A 16,080-nucleotide genomic window follows, 5' to 3' on the forward strand; every position below is an offset into this window, starting at 1 on the left:
CAATAACTGAACTCTAGGCCAATGGTTTATATATATAAAATATATGCTTGTTTTATTTTTAGAACCACAAAGGGGGTAAAAATATACTTTCTCACAATGAGAGGTTGAATATAAATACTTTTGTCTTAAGCAATAAATTTGTGTAAACAGTCACAGTTGGTTGCAATAAACAATCCTATTTCCTAAACATAACAATGCATTGAGCTCAATGGTAAATTCAGGTTGTTATAAATTACTTTTCAGATTACTTTTGGAATTCCAGGTCTGGCTCCTAGAACCAGCCTTGGGTCAGTATTCAGAATCAAGTGATGAAAGTCGACTTAATAACTGTAATGATTTTTAAATAATATTTAGCTATTTCAAAAGTTAGCACTTAGAAAATATTTCAAAGAAAACATTCAATGGATCTCTATGGCAAGAAATTCACATTGCAGGTAGAGTACTTTATCGTTACTTTAGTAATCCAGGACTGGGTGCCTAGACCCAGGACTGGGGTCCTTATCAAAAGCAGGTAAGTAATTTCGTTTGCAGAATTGGTACGATTTTAAAAGAATATTTCAAATTTGCAAAAATAGACACTTAGAAGAAATTTCACAGAAAAGCAGACAATGGTTTCCTATGGGAGAAAAATGAGTTAGAGATAAGTATAGTTGTGAACACTTTTCAGGGTCAGGGCTGGGCACCAAGATCCAGCACTGGGAGCTCACCTAGGAGCAGGTGAGTAAGTTCGTTTTTGTCACTTGGCTGATTTTTGGTGAATTTTTGCAGTTTTGAAAAGTTCACACTTAGAAGATTTTTGAAGAAAAAGCCAGTCAATGTTACCCTATGAGGAAAATGAAGTTAGCGGTTTAAGGGTAAGTACTCGACTGGCAGTGTTGAAATTCCGGGCATGGACTCAGGGGTCCCCCAGTGTCAGGTAGGTACAGTTTGTTCACCCTCAGCGGTTTCAGGACGGCCGGGTGCAGAGAGAGTTGGGCCCAATGTTATCCTATGAGGGATAGGGGGGCCTTGGTTGGTGGCTGCTGTCTGGCAAGCCACGCGGCTGTGGGAGCTGGGCTCCTGGTCACTTACTCAGGGCAAGTGGGGAAGTAGGTTAGTGTAGAGAGGGCACTGCCAGGGCCACTCGGGCGGCTGGGTGCAGGGTGCTTTTGAGCCTTCGGGCGCTCAATGGAAATCAATGGGAATGTTCCGGTTTGGAAAAAGGCTGCAGGCTCGGGGACGAGGATGTTTCAGGTGCCACCACCACTTCGAGAGGTAAGTTGGGTAGTTGTAGGTTAGGTGGGTACCCCTGGATTGGGCACAGGGGGCCGCAGGGCGCCGGGTGCAGGGGTGCCTTTTGACGTCGGGAATCTTACCCTCTGGTTGATCGCGGCTGGGGTGGCACTTGGTTCTGAGGCTGCAGGCTTCTTCCGGGATGTCGAGGGGGGTCCTTGGGTGCCGGACTCTGGGTCACAGTCGCCGTGGGGTCGTCCTCTGGGTCTTTGTCCACTCCGGCACTGGCCAGGCTTGGCTGGTGCAGAGTGTGTTGGGTCCGCGGTCCCGGGCTGGTGCCAGGGATAGCAAATAGGTTTCTTGAGTAGACCCTCTACTCGTGGGAGTCCCAGGGGCTTAGAGCTAAAAGGTAGCCAGGTCCTCCGCCGTTGGTGAGGTTGCTGGCCACGAGGGATGCCGCGCTGGTGCAGGTTCGAGAGTCGACAGGCCGGTAGGGCTGGGGCCAAAGCAGTTGGTGTCTTCTTCTCTTTTTAGCAGCTGCAGGGCAGGTCTTTGTTCTTCTTGCTCTTCTTGTAGTTTTCTATCTGGAATCTAAGGAAGGAAGGTTCAGGGTGCCCCTAAATACTAGATTTAGGGGCGTTACAGGTAGGTGAAGGCCAGTGACCAATGGGTCCTTGTCCTGTGGTGGGTACACCCCCTATCCTGCCTCTCTCCTGTGGGAGGGGGGCAGTAGCCTAATCCTGATAGGGTAGGGCCTCCCATCTTCAAGATGGCGAGAGCCCGGAGATGTGCTTCACCTCGCCTCCCCCAACGGAGGGGTGGGGTGGGCAGGCTGGCACATCCCCTGTCCTTGTATGGGGTTTCCGGCCAAGCTTTCCGCCAGAGTGGGGGGTTGCAGTGGCCTGGGGAAACTCCAAATGGCGGCCTGCCTTTGAAGCTTCCCTTTGCTCATCCTGGGGGAGGAGATTTCTCACCTCACCCAGGATGTGCATTGTTGCAGGCCCGGGAGAGCAGGGCCTCTCCCACCCAGGGGTCCAGCAACGTGTCTGCTGTGTGGCAGCCTGGGCAGCCTCAGAGCAGACGTGGATTGTAAGTTAGCTGTAAGGGGGCATCTCTAAGATGCCCTCTGGGGTGCTTAGTATATTAAATCCTACACTGGCATCAGTGTGGCTTCAATGTGCTGAGAAGTTTGATACCAAACTTCCCAGGCTTCAGTGGTGCCAATATGGTGCTGTGGAGCTCGTGTTTGACAAGCTCTCAGCACCATGTACTCTTAAATGACAGCACTGCACTTACAGTACTCAGGAATGGACCCGGGTACTGTAGGGGCACAGGGCTCCTGCTCCTGTGCCCACACCATAGGCGTAATGCACCCAGCTAGAGGGGTGGCTGACATATGCCTTGGCAGTGTAGGTGATGGGCATGGTACACAGTGATGTGTGCCATGTCGACTCTTTGTTTTGTCCTGCACCCAGACACTCAGCCTGCAAGGGCAGTGTGTGTGTAAGGGTACAGGGCCTCTGAGGGTGGCACAATGAGTGCTGCAGCCCTTAGAGGCCTTCCCTGGTCACAAGGCCCTGGGTACCTAGGGTACCATTTACTAGGGGCTGACATGTGGCTAGGGTTTGCCAATTTGGAGTTTGTGTGGTTTAAGGAAGGAACATAGGCCCTGGGCACCTGATTGGCAGGAACCCAGGGTACACTCAATCGAAGTTCATTCAGCAATTTAGCAAAAAGTGGGGGCATACCATGCAAGAAAGATGGCACTTTCTCACAGGGGCGGTACTGGACACTACTGTGTGTCGATCATTCTCACCTCCACAAAGGATTCTCGACATACAGGAAATGATTCCCTTGTTTTACAATGGAGCGATCGTTCCAGTCCTGAAGGTTCTTCGCCTGCTCAGTCTGGTAGCTTCCTGCATTCTGTTAGTCAACCATGCACGCTGGCACATGAGGGCGCTCCAGTGGTGCCTCCTCCATTGTGCTGATACCACTGCCTGCGATCTCAGGGAGTCTGTGAGGATCTCCAGAGCAGCTGCAACGGATCTGTCTTGGTGGAGCATGGAGGGCAGTCTGTCTCAAGGAAAGCCCTTCCATCTGCCTCCATCGGTGGCCACAGTGATGACGGATGCATCCACTTTAGGGTGAGGCGCGCATCTGGGGGATCAAAGGTCTTTGGTCTCCGGAAGAAAGGTTGCTTCACATCAACCTTTTGGAGTTGCAGGCGATACGTTTGGCACTCAAGGCCTTCCTCCCTTCCCTTCGCGGTCAGTCGGTTTTAGTCCTAACGGACAGCACTACTGCGATGTGGTATGTCAACAAGCAGGGAATAGTGGGGTTGCGTTGTCTCTGCAGAGAGGCTCTGCGTCTCTGGTCCTGGGTTCAGGATCATCAGATTTGTCTGATGGCAAATCATCTGGCCGGAGTTCTGAACGTGCGTGCAGACAGTCTGTCGGCAGTTGTCTTCCGACAACGAGTGGAGGCTCCATCCGGAGGTGGTTCGTCACATCTTCCGGACGTGGGAAACTCCACGGGTGGACCTGTTCGCCACTCACGAGAATGCTCACTGCCCGTCATTCTGCAGTCTCCAGTATCCGATGCAGGGAGCGTTGGGGGACGCGTTTCAGTTGAGATGGGACTCACATCTCCTTTACGCGTTTCCTCCCATACCCTTGATTCCTCGGGTTCTGAGGAAGATTCACCAAGACCGAGCCCAAGTCATACTGATCACCCCGGATTGGCCAAGAAGGGTGTGGTATACAGATCTTCTCCACCTCTCCTCGTGCCCTCCGCTCCGTCTCTCTCTCAGGGCAGACCTCCTCTCGCAGTCGCAGGGGCAGGTTCTACACCCCCACCTCCAGAGCTTACACCTTCATGCCTGGAGATTGAAAGGGGCAACCTGAATTCTTTTTCTCTCCCGGCTGACGAGGTACACGTAATTTTGTCTGCCAGGCGTCATTCCACCAAGTCGATCTATTCCTATAGGTGGTCCAAATTTGTCCTTTGGTGCGGAGAGAAGTCTATTGACCCTTTGAGGGCTCGTTTATCTAACATCCTTCAGTTTGCTCTCTCTCTTGCTCAGCAAGGCTTTGCTGTAGCTACTGTGAAGGGCTATCTATTGGCTTTGTCGGCATTCCTTTGCTTGCCTGATCAGCCGTCCTTGTTTAAATCACCTATTGTATTACGGTTCATTAAGGGCCTGACCAACAAATTTCCGTCCACTCCATTTATTTTGCCTCAATGGGACTTAAATCTTGTCTTAACTTACTTGATGGGTTCTCCCTTTAAGCCCATGCACAAGTGTCCCTTAAGGCTATTCTCTTTTAAAACGGTCTTTCTCATTGCCATTACCTCGGCACGGAGGGTAAGTAGTGAACTTCAAGCTCTAAGTTCAAAACCCCTGTTCTTGACCATTCATGCTGAAAGAATGGTACTCCGGACCAGGGCTGCTTTCCTGCCTAAGGTGGTAACTCCTTTCCATCTGGGGCAGTCCATTACCCTTCCTACCTTCTATCCTCCCCCTCACCCTTCCAAGGAGGAGGAGCGGCTTCACCGCTTGGACCCTAAGAGGGCGGTGAGCTTTTACCTCGGTAGAACTAAAGACTTTGCAGTGGATAACCAGCTCTTCGTGGGCTTCATAGGCTGCAGGAAAGGCAGAGTGGTGCACAAGCGCACCCTTTCCAGATGGATTATCTTGTGCATCAAGGTCTGTTACTATTTGGCCGGTAAGGAACCTCCAGAGGGTATAAGGGCTCATTCTACCAGGGCAAAGTCTTCTACATCTGCCTTATCTAGAGGTGTTCCTGTTGAGGACATTTGTATAGCGGCAACTTGGGCCTCCCTCCACACTTTCGCGAAGCATTACTGCTTGGATTCCGAGGTGAGGAGGGACGGACACTTTGCACGTTCCGTCCTTCAGGACTTTCTGGTATAGAAGGGTGGGCACCCTCCTCCGGGAGTGGGGACTGCTGTGGGAATCTATTCACAAGGTGAGGCATCCACTGGCAGATGTATCCATCAGAAGAACAAGTTATTTACCTTCAGTAACGCTTTTTCTGGTGGCTACAGTATCTGCCTGTGGATTCCTCACTGACCCACCCGCCTCCCCATTGTCCACCCTTGTATACCTACAGTAGTAATGATGTGTCAAATTTAACTTTTTTCTGTCAAAGGAAGTGTGTGTGTTTCTTTTGCTTTCCTGCATTGTCTTCACACTGTGTGTGTTGGTTTGTATATTATGTACTGTGTATACTGTATATATATTGTTGTCGGTCCGTCCTTGTGCCTCGAAGGCACAGAAAAAAAGGGCGGAACTGAGGTCATCACGCCGACGAGGTCCTCTTATGGATCCAATGACGTCAGCGGAGCAGCTTGCGGAGCCGTGCTTCTGTGACGTCGGCGTGGAGAGCTACAAAAGTTTCCGAATGTTGCTGGTGCAGGGGATATTCACAAGGTGAGGACTCCACAGGCATATACTGTATCCACCAGAAAAAGCGTTACCGAAGGTAAGTAACTTGTTCATCTCAACATTTACCAGTTACTTAGCCTCTTCTTTCTTTGTACAGTCTAAGGTCTGCAGTTGTGATTTTATCCCAACACAAGTTTTCCACTGATGGATTACTGTCTAAATTTCAAATTTATGAAAGAGGGTGGTCTGTCGGGTGTGAGTTGTATTTTTGGAGGTGTTCCATCATGGAGGGAGGTTATTCCAATCTTCCTTCTTAAGTTGTATAAATAATGAGTATCGAGTTGAGTTTGTTGTCTCAGTGTCTGATGGTTACAATATGGTTTCGGTCGTGTGATCCCCACCAAACCCATGTTCTACTCAACTCTTCGGCTGGCAGCAGTTCCCCAGCATTTTTTTTTTAAAACATATTTTGTTAGAGTTTCAAGTTATTACTGGGCGACTGCCCATAATAAACATATACAGCACTGGATACATCCAATATACCTTCATTTATAAAGGAACTGAAACCTCTGAGAAACAAGCAGGCTATACAACATGAACATGACACAGAGCATTTACAACCCCACACAATTATTTTAGTTAGGACACAGTCGATTACCAGTAGCATGAGTATATGTGTAAACTGTTCTGGGACTGGGATCCCGCGACGGAGCCACCATACAGGGTCTATGTTCGGCAGTGGTGGTAGCTCTATTCCTCAATAGATTGCACATCTGGACCAAATTTTCCTGTGTTTCTGGGGGCACCCCAAGCCTGAAAGACTTAATAACTCCGCCCCCATGCAAGTGTCCAAGGCCTTCTTCCAAACAGCAATTTTTGGGGGGGACACAGCCTTTCACTACTGCGCGATGTCCCGCTTGCCTATGGTAATGGCCAGAAAGAGTAAATGTTGTTTATCTTTGTTCCCTCCTATCCCATCAGTACTATGCAGTAAAAACAGTCTTGGGTCGAAAGGGAGGTCCCATGATAAAACTTGGTCTAGACAAGACGCCACTTTATGCCAGAATGGTTGTAGTGTACTGCAACTGCATACGGTGTGTATAAAAGAACCCTCTTCTTTCTCACAACGGAGGCATACTTGGTACTGAATAGCGCCACAGTCTGGATTGAGTGTATTATATGCAATGTATGTATTTGATTTGGATGAGACAGGAACGCATGGACACCGTCGAGCTACTGGAGGCTGGCCAGGGCCTCAGTCCAATCATCGTCCTTCAAGTCCAGCAAATCTCTTAACCATGCCGCCCGTGTCTTGTGTAGTGTGTACTGGGCGTGTGTGGTCAGCGTCTGGTAGATCTGCCGTATTTTGTGTGCCCCCATGTCTCCCACAGCGGCGTCATGCCTGTCAAACGGCCTTGCCAGCCAATACGTCGGACTACGTATGAATCACTACTCTACCAGCCGACGGCATTGAGTCTACATTTGTGTTGCTGTATAATAGTTGGAGGCGGGATGCATGCTCCATTGCCCTGTGTTCCAGTTTGTAGGTCGGGTCTGAAGGTGAGTTATGCCACCACTCATTGATAACTAAAGGTGGGATTCCGCATAATAAGCATAAACGTCCGCCGCCGCTATGCCTCCGATTGTGAGCATGTGCTTAAAGCTATCCTTATCGCCCCCACCCCATCCCACAGGAATTTGTTATGTATAGCGTTAATTTGTGAGAACCATGCATATGGTATGTCATACGAAAAATACAAGACACGTGGTAGTGAGACCAATTTAAAAATAACTGACCCCCCACTTAGGAACAGCGGAAGGTGAGACCAGATCGCAGTCTCGTCGCGGAAGCCAGCTATGAGTTGGCTAATATTACGGGCCCATGAGATTTTCGGACAGGGTGAGACGAAAATGCCCGGATATTTGAAGCCCGTAGTTGCGTGTGTCAGCTGTGCTGCCCAGGTGTTGTGGCCCTGGTCCCCTCATACCGGGAAGAGAACCGATTTGGCGGGGTTAGTGCAGGGGCCGGTCTTCTCGCCGAATACTCTGAGTATTTGCTGGATGCGGGGGCCCGAGAACCACGGGTCAGTCATAAAGAACAACACGTCGTCGGCGTAAAGTGCTATCAGAGCAGGCCCTCGACCACTCAAATGGGGCTCTACTACTAGAGCGAAGAGTAACGGTGACAATGGGCAGCCCTGCCTTGTACCATGACCGATTGGCACAGGGGGGCCGACTGGTGACCAGCCACCCTGACTGAAGCGGTTAAATCTGTATATAGCAGCCTTACATAAGCCTGAAGGCGTGGGCCAAAGTTAACTGCATCCAGGAGTTAGAATAACTACATGCAGCTTAACTAATTAAATGCTTTTTCGGTATCGGTGAGCAAAGTCTCTGCGGGCCGGCCCAGTTCCGGGGCCATAGCCAGAACACTATTCCCCGCCGTATATAATGTCTTGTGGAGCGATTCAGCATAAAGCCGGATTGATCGGGATGGCTCAAGTCTTGAATGCACATACGGAGGCTGTCAGCAAGAACTTACCCAATAGCTTGGGTTCAAACTTTATAAGAGAAATGGGACGATACGACGAAGGATCTTCGGGTGGACATCCCGGTTTTAAAAAGAGAACAATTTCGGCATGTTGCTAATCCAAAGGCGGCACTTGGTCATCACATGCCTCATCCAAGGCCACCGGAAAGTGCGGGCCCAATGTACCCATGTGTGATTTGAGAAATTCGACGGGAAACATGCTGGGTCCCGGGCAGCGACCCGGACGGGTGTTGCCAAGAGCTGTATTAAGTTCGTATACTGTGATGGGGGCATCTAATTGCTCTGTCATTTGGTCTGAAAGAGTGCCGGGGATATTCCTAAGGAATTCGGCAATGAGCTCCTTTGATATTTCCTCATTACTACTATATAACTTGGAGAAATATCGGGCAAACTCCTCAGCCACTGATTCCGGGGAGGAGTATACTGTCCCATCTGGCCCGTGCAATATTGGGGCACTAGGAGGAGCGTTATTGGCTTGGCACAGTCTATGGAGAATTTTGCTAGATTTATCTCCTCATTGGTATATGTGGTGCTGTGAGGCTAGCCAGATTTCCTTTGCTTCCTGCGCTGTTGTGCGAGAAGTAAATTGCGTTGGTGTTGTGGTTTAAAGTCTGCTATGAGCTGAGCTTCAAGGTTACTTTGGAGGCCTTCGAGATCATCTAACTGCGCCTGTCGTTCGTGCAGTATCCCAGCACAGAAACGTATATCTACACCCCGTATTGTGGGCTTGAGTGCCTCCCATAAAATAACTTTGGATAGAGCTGAGGTCACGTTCATCGCAAGGTAGTCCGTCACTGTCCTCGACAAGGTCTTCTGGCACTCGGGGTCTCTGAGGTGCCATGGTTACATGCGCCATCTGAAGTGGGGTTTTTGGGCCCTAGTGGTTAGCCTACACAAGACCGGAGCGTGGTATGTGAGTCCCCCTGATAAATTAGATCTGTGAGATCCGATGAATACTGCAACGAGGTGTAAAGATGTAATCCAGTCTTGAAAGAGACCCATGGACTGCTGACATGGAAGTATATCCCTGTTCTGATGGATGATATTCTCACCAGATGTCAGCCCAATCCAATGTGGTGGCAAGGAGATGTAGTTTGGACGCCTCTACCCTGTGCACCCCCCCTGGAATTCCGCAGCCTATCGAGAAGGGCCATCACGTCATTCCAGTCACCCCCAAGTAGTGTCGTGCCCTTCGGTAGCTCTCCCCATTGCCGTGTAATTCTTTCCTTAAATGTGTTCCCCAGAGGGGGAGGGGCGTATATACTGCCTATATTGATGGGCTCACCATACAATGTCCCTGAGATAAGGGTGAAGCGCTCCCTGGGATCCAGCCACTGCTTAGCATGTATATATGGGACCCTGCGATGTAAAAGGTTGGCTGTGCGCCTAAAACCTCTTGTACACCTGGAATGAAAAACTGTCTGATATCCAAATCTGGCCAAACACTGGGCTTTATTGCCGTGCAGGTGCATCTCTTGTAGAAGGAGGACATCGGCTGCATATCTCTTGGCCTGACGGAAAACCGCACCCCTTTTGATTTTAATATCCCTCGAACATTCCAACTTCCGATAGTGAGTTCCCCTAACGGGCCTGGTGTATCCGACTACTCATCCCCAACCTGTATACAGTCTTGTCATCTTGCATATGGGGTCCGAACAATGCATCTCTGTACTTACAACAATACTAACAAAAACACTTGCACAACTTAACTAGAACTCCCACCCCCCAGCTCAATACTGCCTGGAAACAGGAGCATCTATCGCGGCGGAGAAGGCCCTGGACCCCGAACGAGGAGGCCGAGGGGACTCCTCCCAATCAGTTTTCAACTTCCCCTGGTACATGAACATAGAACTGTAGGGGCGTGATTGGTCCGTGGCGGGTCCCCACACCGCTATGGTATTCAAAACGTAACGAGAAATATAGGAGCAATCTCCATACCGAGCCATTGCTAATGGTCTGCTTTGGATGTAGTCCTGACGGTCAGTGCTCTCCAATTGGAACCTGAACGATGTCTCAGCTTAGAGTTATTCCTTTTCATGCGGTTCCTCTGTGAGCCTTGCGACGTTTGAGAAGAGTCCGATTCCAATGAAGGCGTGTGAGGCCGCTGATTGGCTCTTTCATCTGCCCAGGCGAAAACTGCCTCCAGAGTGTCAAAGAAGAAAATCTTAGGATTAAAGGCAACACGCATCCTGGCTGGGTATAGTAACATATATTGAGCTCTTTAAGTCTTCGCTGCTGCTGCACTTGTCTCGTATAGTCTGGAAAGACCATAATTCGGCGCGAGTCAAACAGCAGCTCATCTTTTTGTGTTCTGGTGAACTGCAGTACAGTGTCCCGATCTACATAATTCAGCAACTGAACAATTACTGGTCTTGGGCTCTCACCTGGAGGGGGTTTCTTTGTAAGCGCCCGATGCACCCTTTCCATGACAAAGCAGGTTGATAATGCCTCTTCTGGCAGTAATGACCAGAGCCAGTTGGTGATGAAACGAACCATTGAGGTACCCTTGCACCCCTCCGGAAAACCCACGAAGCGCAGGTTATTGCGGCGGGCTCGGCCTTCTGTGTCTTCCACCCGCAAGGCCGACTCCTGGGCCATCACTGCCAATTTGTTGACCTTCTTTTGAAGAGCCGATACCTGATCCTCGACTGTTATGATGTGAGTTTCTGCCTCTGATTCGGTCCACCACATTGCAAAGGTCCTGTCGCAACAGGGAGACTTCGGACCCCACCACTCCAATTTTGGCGTCTAGTGCATTTCGTGATTCCATAATGGCAGCCAGGAGCGCTGCATTATCCGGGGTCGTCCCACCGGCGTCTCCCCTGGCAGAACCACAGGGGGGTGTTGTGTACTGATCAAGGGTGCTGTGCTTTGGGCCGGTCCCTCCCTGCTTGTCTTTACCCATATTGGCTGGGAATGTTCCGCCAGAGCATGCTAGTAGCAGGCGGCGGAGCAGGGCGATTTGGTGATGTCCCCTTACAATGTCGCTGTAAAATGCTGCACTCCTTATTAGCAGGCCAACACCCCTGGGCCAGGCCACACAGATCTGGGCGATATGGTGATGTCACTTTGCAGTGACGCTGTAAACGCAGTTCTCCTTATAAGCGGGCGAATAACCCTGGGCCGGGCCTCACGGATTCCAGCTGCACCAGGTGGCAAGCCGCTCCAAGCCTAGCTCAGCTGCTTCTGCAACCCAATGTGACCGGCCAAGCGGGCCCCCTACCGGGACCCTGCTCGCCGGACCCTGACCCAAGGTCTCCACGCCGGGTCTCCACACCGGGTATCCTACGCGATCAAGTGCAAAGCAGGCAGGCCTTTGCTACTTGTCTCGGGGGCGCTGAGGGGGGCGGGATCTACCGGGCCCCTTGAGATTCTGTGTCCTCAGGTTCACCACGGCGCCAGGTACAATATTACTTTTTATTAGGGGCGGGTGGTGTTTGGCAGCATATATTCACAGCCCCCTGATCAACTGGACCTATATCTTTGCCTGGGACCCAACTGTGTCATCTATGTGGCGGGCACTTATGAGGATAGTCTTGTGTGACTGCCGGGTGTGCCTTCAGCTGATTAATTTTGCTACCTCTGCTGGGCCGCGCACCTCACTGGACACCCCCCCCCCCCCCCCTGCCAGACCCGACTCCGCTTCGGAGCCCACAAGGCCGTCACTCTCCAGACCCAGTCGAGGCACAGCTCACTTGCAGCCCCCCAGCAGCAGACCCGGGGTGCCCTTGGGCCGCGCACACCACACCGACTCACCTCCAGGACCCTGGCATCCACTTCAGCTCAGGACGGAGCTCCATGTCAAAAGGAGAACCGGCCGGCGCCGCATCAGCATGCCCGGTAATGCGCCATGCAGCAATGGCCCCGCTTCCTGATCCCGGTCGATCCAGGCTTCTCCACTTCCTTGTCGCTGTCTCCGCAGCCATGTGGGTGTTAGAGGTTAGCCGTTCGTATTTTTGTTGTTGTTTTTTTTAACCCAGGATTGTGTCGAATTACAGAGCTTTATGGCGTTGGCGAGCGGAGCCTCATTAGAGTGCGCCGCCATGATGGCCATTGTAGCCACACCCCTTCCCAAGCATTTGTGAGATCTTCAGTGTCTGGTGTTATACGTTTGAGATTGGGTTGCGACCATCGTTCATGATTCTCTCCTTTCCCTGTCCATTGTCCTTTTTTCTCCTAGTGGGCCACTGTGTGTTTTAGGATACTGGTTATAAGGTATGGTATGTTAAGTTGTAGATTATTGTAGTGTGGCAAGTTAAAGTGTGTTTTGTCTTGTTGTGGCTGGTGCTGGGCGGGGTGTTGGTTGCGTAAGTTGGCTGTGGGGTTTGGAGTGGAAATAGGAGTTAGGTGGGAGAGTTGAAGACTTGAGGTTTGAAAAGCTGATAGAGGCTGTTGTCCTATTGAGAGTGGACCATCAACATCACACTCAGCATTATTTCTCAGAGTAGAAAAAAGATGAGTTTAGAGCAGTCTCGTTTTTTTTTTTTTTTACACAGGTGAGAAGGTCAAGTATGGTGGTTTGTATGCTGTGAGGTTGTATTGAACTGAATAATGTGATCAGGAGTTGGGATTGAGTTAAGGAAGTGGGTGAAGAAGAGATGGGTGAGTATACTCAGAAGGAAGAGGTGTTTGGTGTGTAAGTAGGATGCTAGAAAACAGTGCAATTACAGTTCCCCTTAGTAGGCCGCAAACCTAACTCATAATTTGGTGATGTGCTCTTGGAGTGAAGCTATTTATTCCGCAAGAATGCTAGCTCCCCCTTTTTTTTTTTTTATAGTCCCTCCAAGCAAAAACAATTGTGGTTGTGTTGTAAATTACTGCTGTTCATTACATTGGCATTAGTAATCCGCATTTTATTTGTAAACAGGTGTTGCAAAACATGTTGGTGATGCTCTTAAAGAACACGCTTCCAGATCCTCTCGAAAGATTTGCACTATTGGAATAGCTCCATGGGGTGTTATTGAAAACCGAAACGATCTAATTGGAAGAGACGTAAGAAAAATAAGCTATTTTACATTTATACTTATTTATGTATTTGTCAAGGATTTATAAGTGATTGATCATCTGCCACATTTACACAGTGAAAGCTTTTTACAAACTTTAGCTCAGCCACATACCTAATTAAAGTAAAGGTGGTCTAGGTGACATCATAGAAATGAAACATAAGTGGGTGCAAGTCAGTGGAGGAAGGACCATTTAAGTCAGAAAATCTGATGTTAGGAGGTAGTTGGAATAGTTTGTTTCATACACTTACAGAATACAACCTGATTTTGTGCGTGTGTTTTATTTATATATAGATCAGTGGCAGTTGAATTGTGTTACTATAATTTCCACATGGAGACCGTTATTGCTTTGCTAATAACTTTGTTGCCATTTGAAGGCGAATCTGCACAAAACTTTCAAAACTGTTCCTCTACTGTGACAACTTTATAGAGTTTCTCGCTGATCCATCCAGCATGTGTTGGCTGCAGGCTGCCTGAGGGATTTGGACATATACTCAAATTTTATTATTATTTTCAAAAAAGTGATATTTACTGGAAAAACAAAGGTTAAAGTGGTGCTATATTTTGGTGTTGACGTGAGATAAAAACTATTGTTTAAAAATCAATTAGTAACTTGCAACCTTGCCATGCACTGCTTATAACTTTACATATTACATTGCTCATGGCATATAAATCTCAATGATGACATCTCAGATGCCGTCACTGTGGCCGGGTCCTGTAGGGTTTGTTCCTATGGCCAATGTTTTATCACCAATCGCGTAATGATGGACATAACCTGTGACCACTTGCTGGACACACAGACTATGTATCACGCCACATATTTGATGGATATTACTCTTTGTACTAGTGGTCACCCACCTAACAAACAAAATTCCTCTGTAGACTTTAATAGGGTCCACCCCCCTTTTAAACACTGTACACCCTTCATAAAAAAGTTCTTACTTTATTCACATTAAAGTCTTCACCTAACCTGCAATTTCTGATGGATACATCTACCTGTGGATTCCTCACCATTTGAATATTCCCCCATGCGCAGCATTCCACGTAAACCTTTCTCCTTAGCGCTCTCACACCGATGAGGACGCGACTCCATGTGACATCATCAAAGCCACAAGAAAACCTTGTTGACATTCTGATGTCTGTTCCCTTTTTTATCCGCATTGTTGACGCGTGACCTTTTTTCCTAAGTTCTACGAATTGTATCGTATTCCTTTTCTGTAGTTGCAGTGTTGTTGCAAGTGAAGATATCTCCTCCAAGGAAGTTGGGATTCAAGCCCTGCAGGGAATGCAGTAGTCAAATGTCCATCACTGACCCTCACGAAGAGTGGCTTTGGTGCCTTTCGTCTGATCATGATGTTGAAGCCAGCTCGTCATGTCAAATGAATCCAAAGGCTTTAGAAGAGAGGGCAGCAAAACTTTTTATGGCAAAGGCTAAAAAGCAGAAGAGAGGTCGTCCAAGGTCTCGGCCTCAGTCTGTCGCCGACGCCGACAGAAGCACAAGAAGAAGTAGCGCCATAGTTCTTGATGTCGCATTTCCAGGGATGGTTTGTAGAGATCGGTGTCCCCTGGTCCGAAGATTTGGGAAGGAAGAGAGGAAATGTACCCGACTCCATCTCCAGGGGTACATTCGGTGACGTCTCCGGCTCCGAAGTCAGCAACTTTGACTGAACAGCCTCTGCCGGAGCCAGATTTAGATCCAGTGGTCCCTCTACCGCATCAGTCGCCAGTGCCACCCTTACAGGAGCAGGAGTATCCAGCGTTCCAAACTCATGGGGCTGATCCTTCCACCTTTTTATATGCTACATGTAGCATTTTTGCAAGGGCTGTGACTCTTATCTTGTGCACCGGCTGGCCCCACGGTTCTGCTTTATTTCCTAGGAGGCTTTCTGGCACATTTCCAACTGGTTTCTTTATTGCCTTTCATGCCGATTGCTCTGGCGACCTGGCCTCCAGCATTACCGAGACAGCCGGCACCATTGCCAGTGCGATTGATACTTCATCTGCACTGTCTGGATCCAAACCGGCGCTGTGTCACCCAGATCCGAATCCACCACCATCTGAACAGCCACCGGCGTCGTTGCTGAAGATAAGATCTCATAGTGAGGCCCAGACACTTTTAGAAGGAGAGGTATTTGTATGAGAATCGGGTAGTTGAAAAGGTGAGATTGTGGTCTTGATTCCTTTCCAAAGTGAGAATTGTTATCCCTGAAAGCTATAGGGCTACCTGAGGTCACATCTTATCACGCTGTGATTAGAAAGGTGGCAGAAATGTTAGAGTTGCCTCTACCTTTTGTGGAGTTGAAGTCAACTTGTTGATTGAGATGCTTCATTCATTCCCATCATCATCTAAACCATTGCTACCCTTTAATAGGACTCTTCCTGAACCCATTCTTGAAATATGGCAGAAGCCTATGACTTTGTCAGCGGTGTCCAGGTCTCTTGCCATGTGGTACAGGCCGACTCAAGGGGATCCAGTGTTTTTGTCCTCACACCCCATACCTGAAAGCTTGGAAGTACAGGCTTCTTCTTCAACCAAACTGTTGTCAGGTTCTTTTCCGACAACTCCGACTGAGTCTAAAAGAATAGAGCAATCTGCCAAGAAGGTATTCTCCTCTGGAAGTATGGCCCTTAAATCAGCAAATGCTGCGTGTGCATTAGGGCGTTATGTACATGATTTAATGGACTTGGCAAGGGAGGTCATCTCAAAGTTTCCTGGGGATTTCCAGGGTCATTTTTCGGAGCTCCTGAGTGATGCTTAAGCAGCTGCTTGCCAGGTGATACAGTCTGGTCTGGACACTGTTGACTTCGTGACAAGGGCTATGGGTTCCTCTGTGGGCACAAGGAGACTTGCCTGGTTCTGGGGGGTCGGACTTCTCTCCAGATGTTTAGGCAGAATTGATGGA

At 49.1% G+C, this 16,080-nt stretch overlaps 1 protein-coding gene across 2 annotated transcripts in view; it reads left to right on the forward strand.

Annotated features, from left to right (window-relative positions):
• Positions 1 to 16,080, forward strand: part of TRPM7 (transient receptor potential cation channel subfamily M member 7) — a 2,096,104-nt gene that overhangs the window by 441,709 nt on the left and 1,638,315 nt on the right. For both annotated transcript variants that reach the window (XM_085644243.1, XM_085644244.1), the window contains exon 6: positions 13,042 to 13,166. In XM_085644243.1, the coding sequence (XP_085500369.1) occupies positions 13,042 to 13,166 (125 nt within the window). The remainder of the gene's footprint in view (positions 1 to 13,041; positions 13,167 to 16,080) is intronic.

Source organism: Triturus cristatus, chromosome 3_1, assembly GCF_964204655.1.
Source record: "Triturus cristatus chromosome 3_1, aTriCri1.1, whole genome shotgun sequence".
Lineage (NCBI taxonomy): Eukaryota > Metazoa > Chordata > Amphibia > Caudata > Salamandridae > Triturus > Triturus cristatus.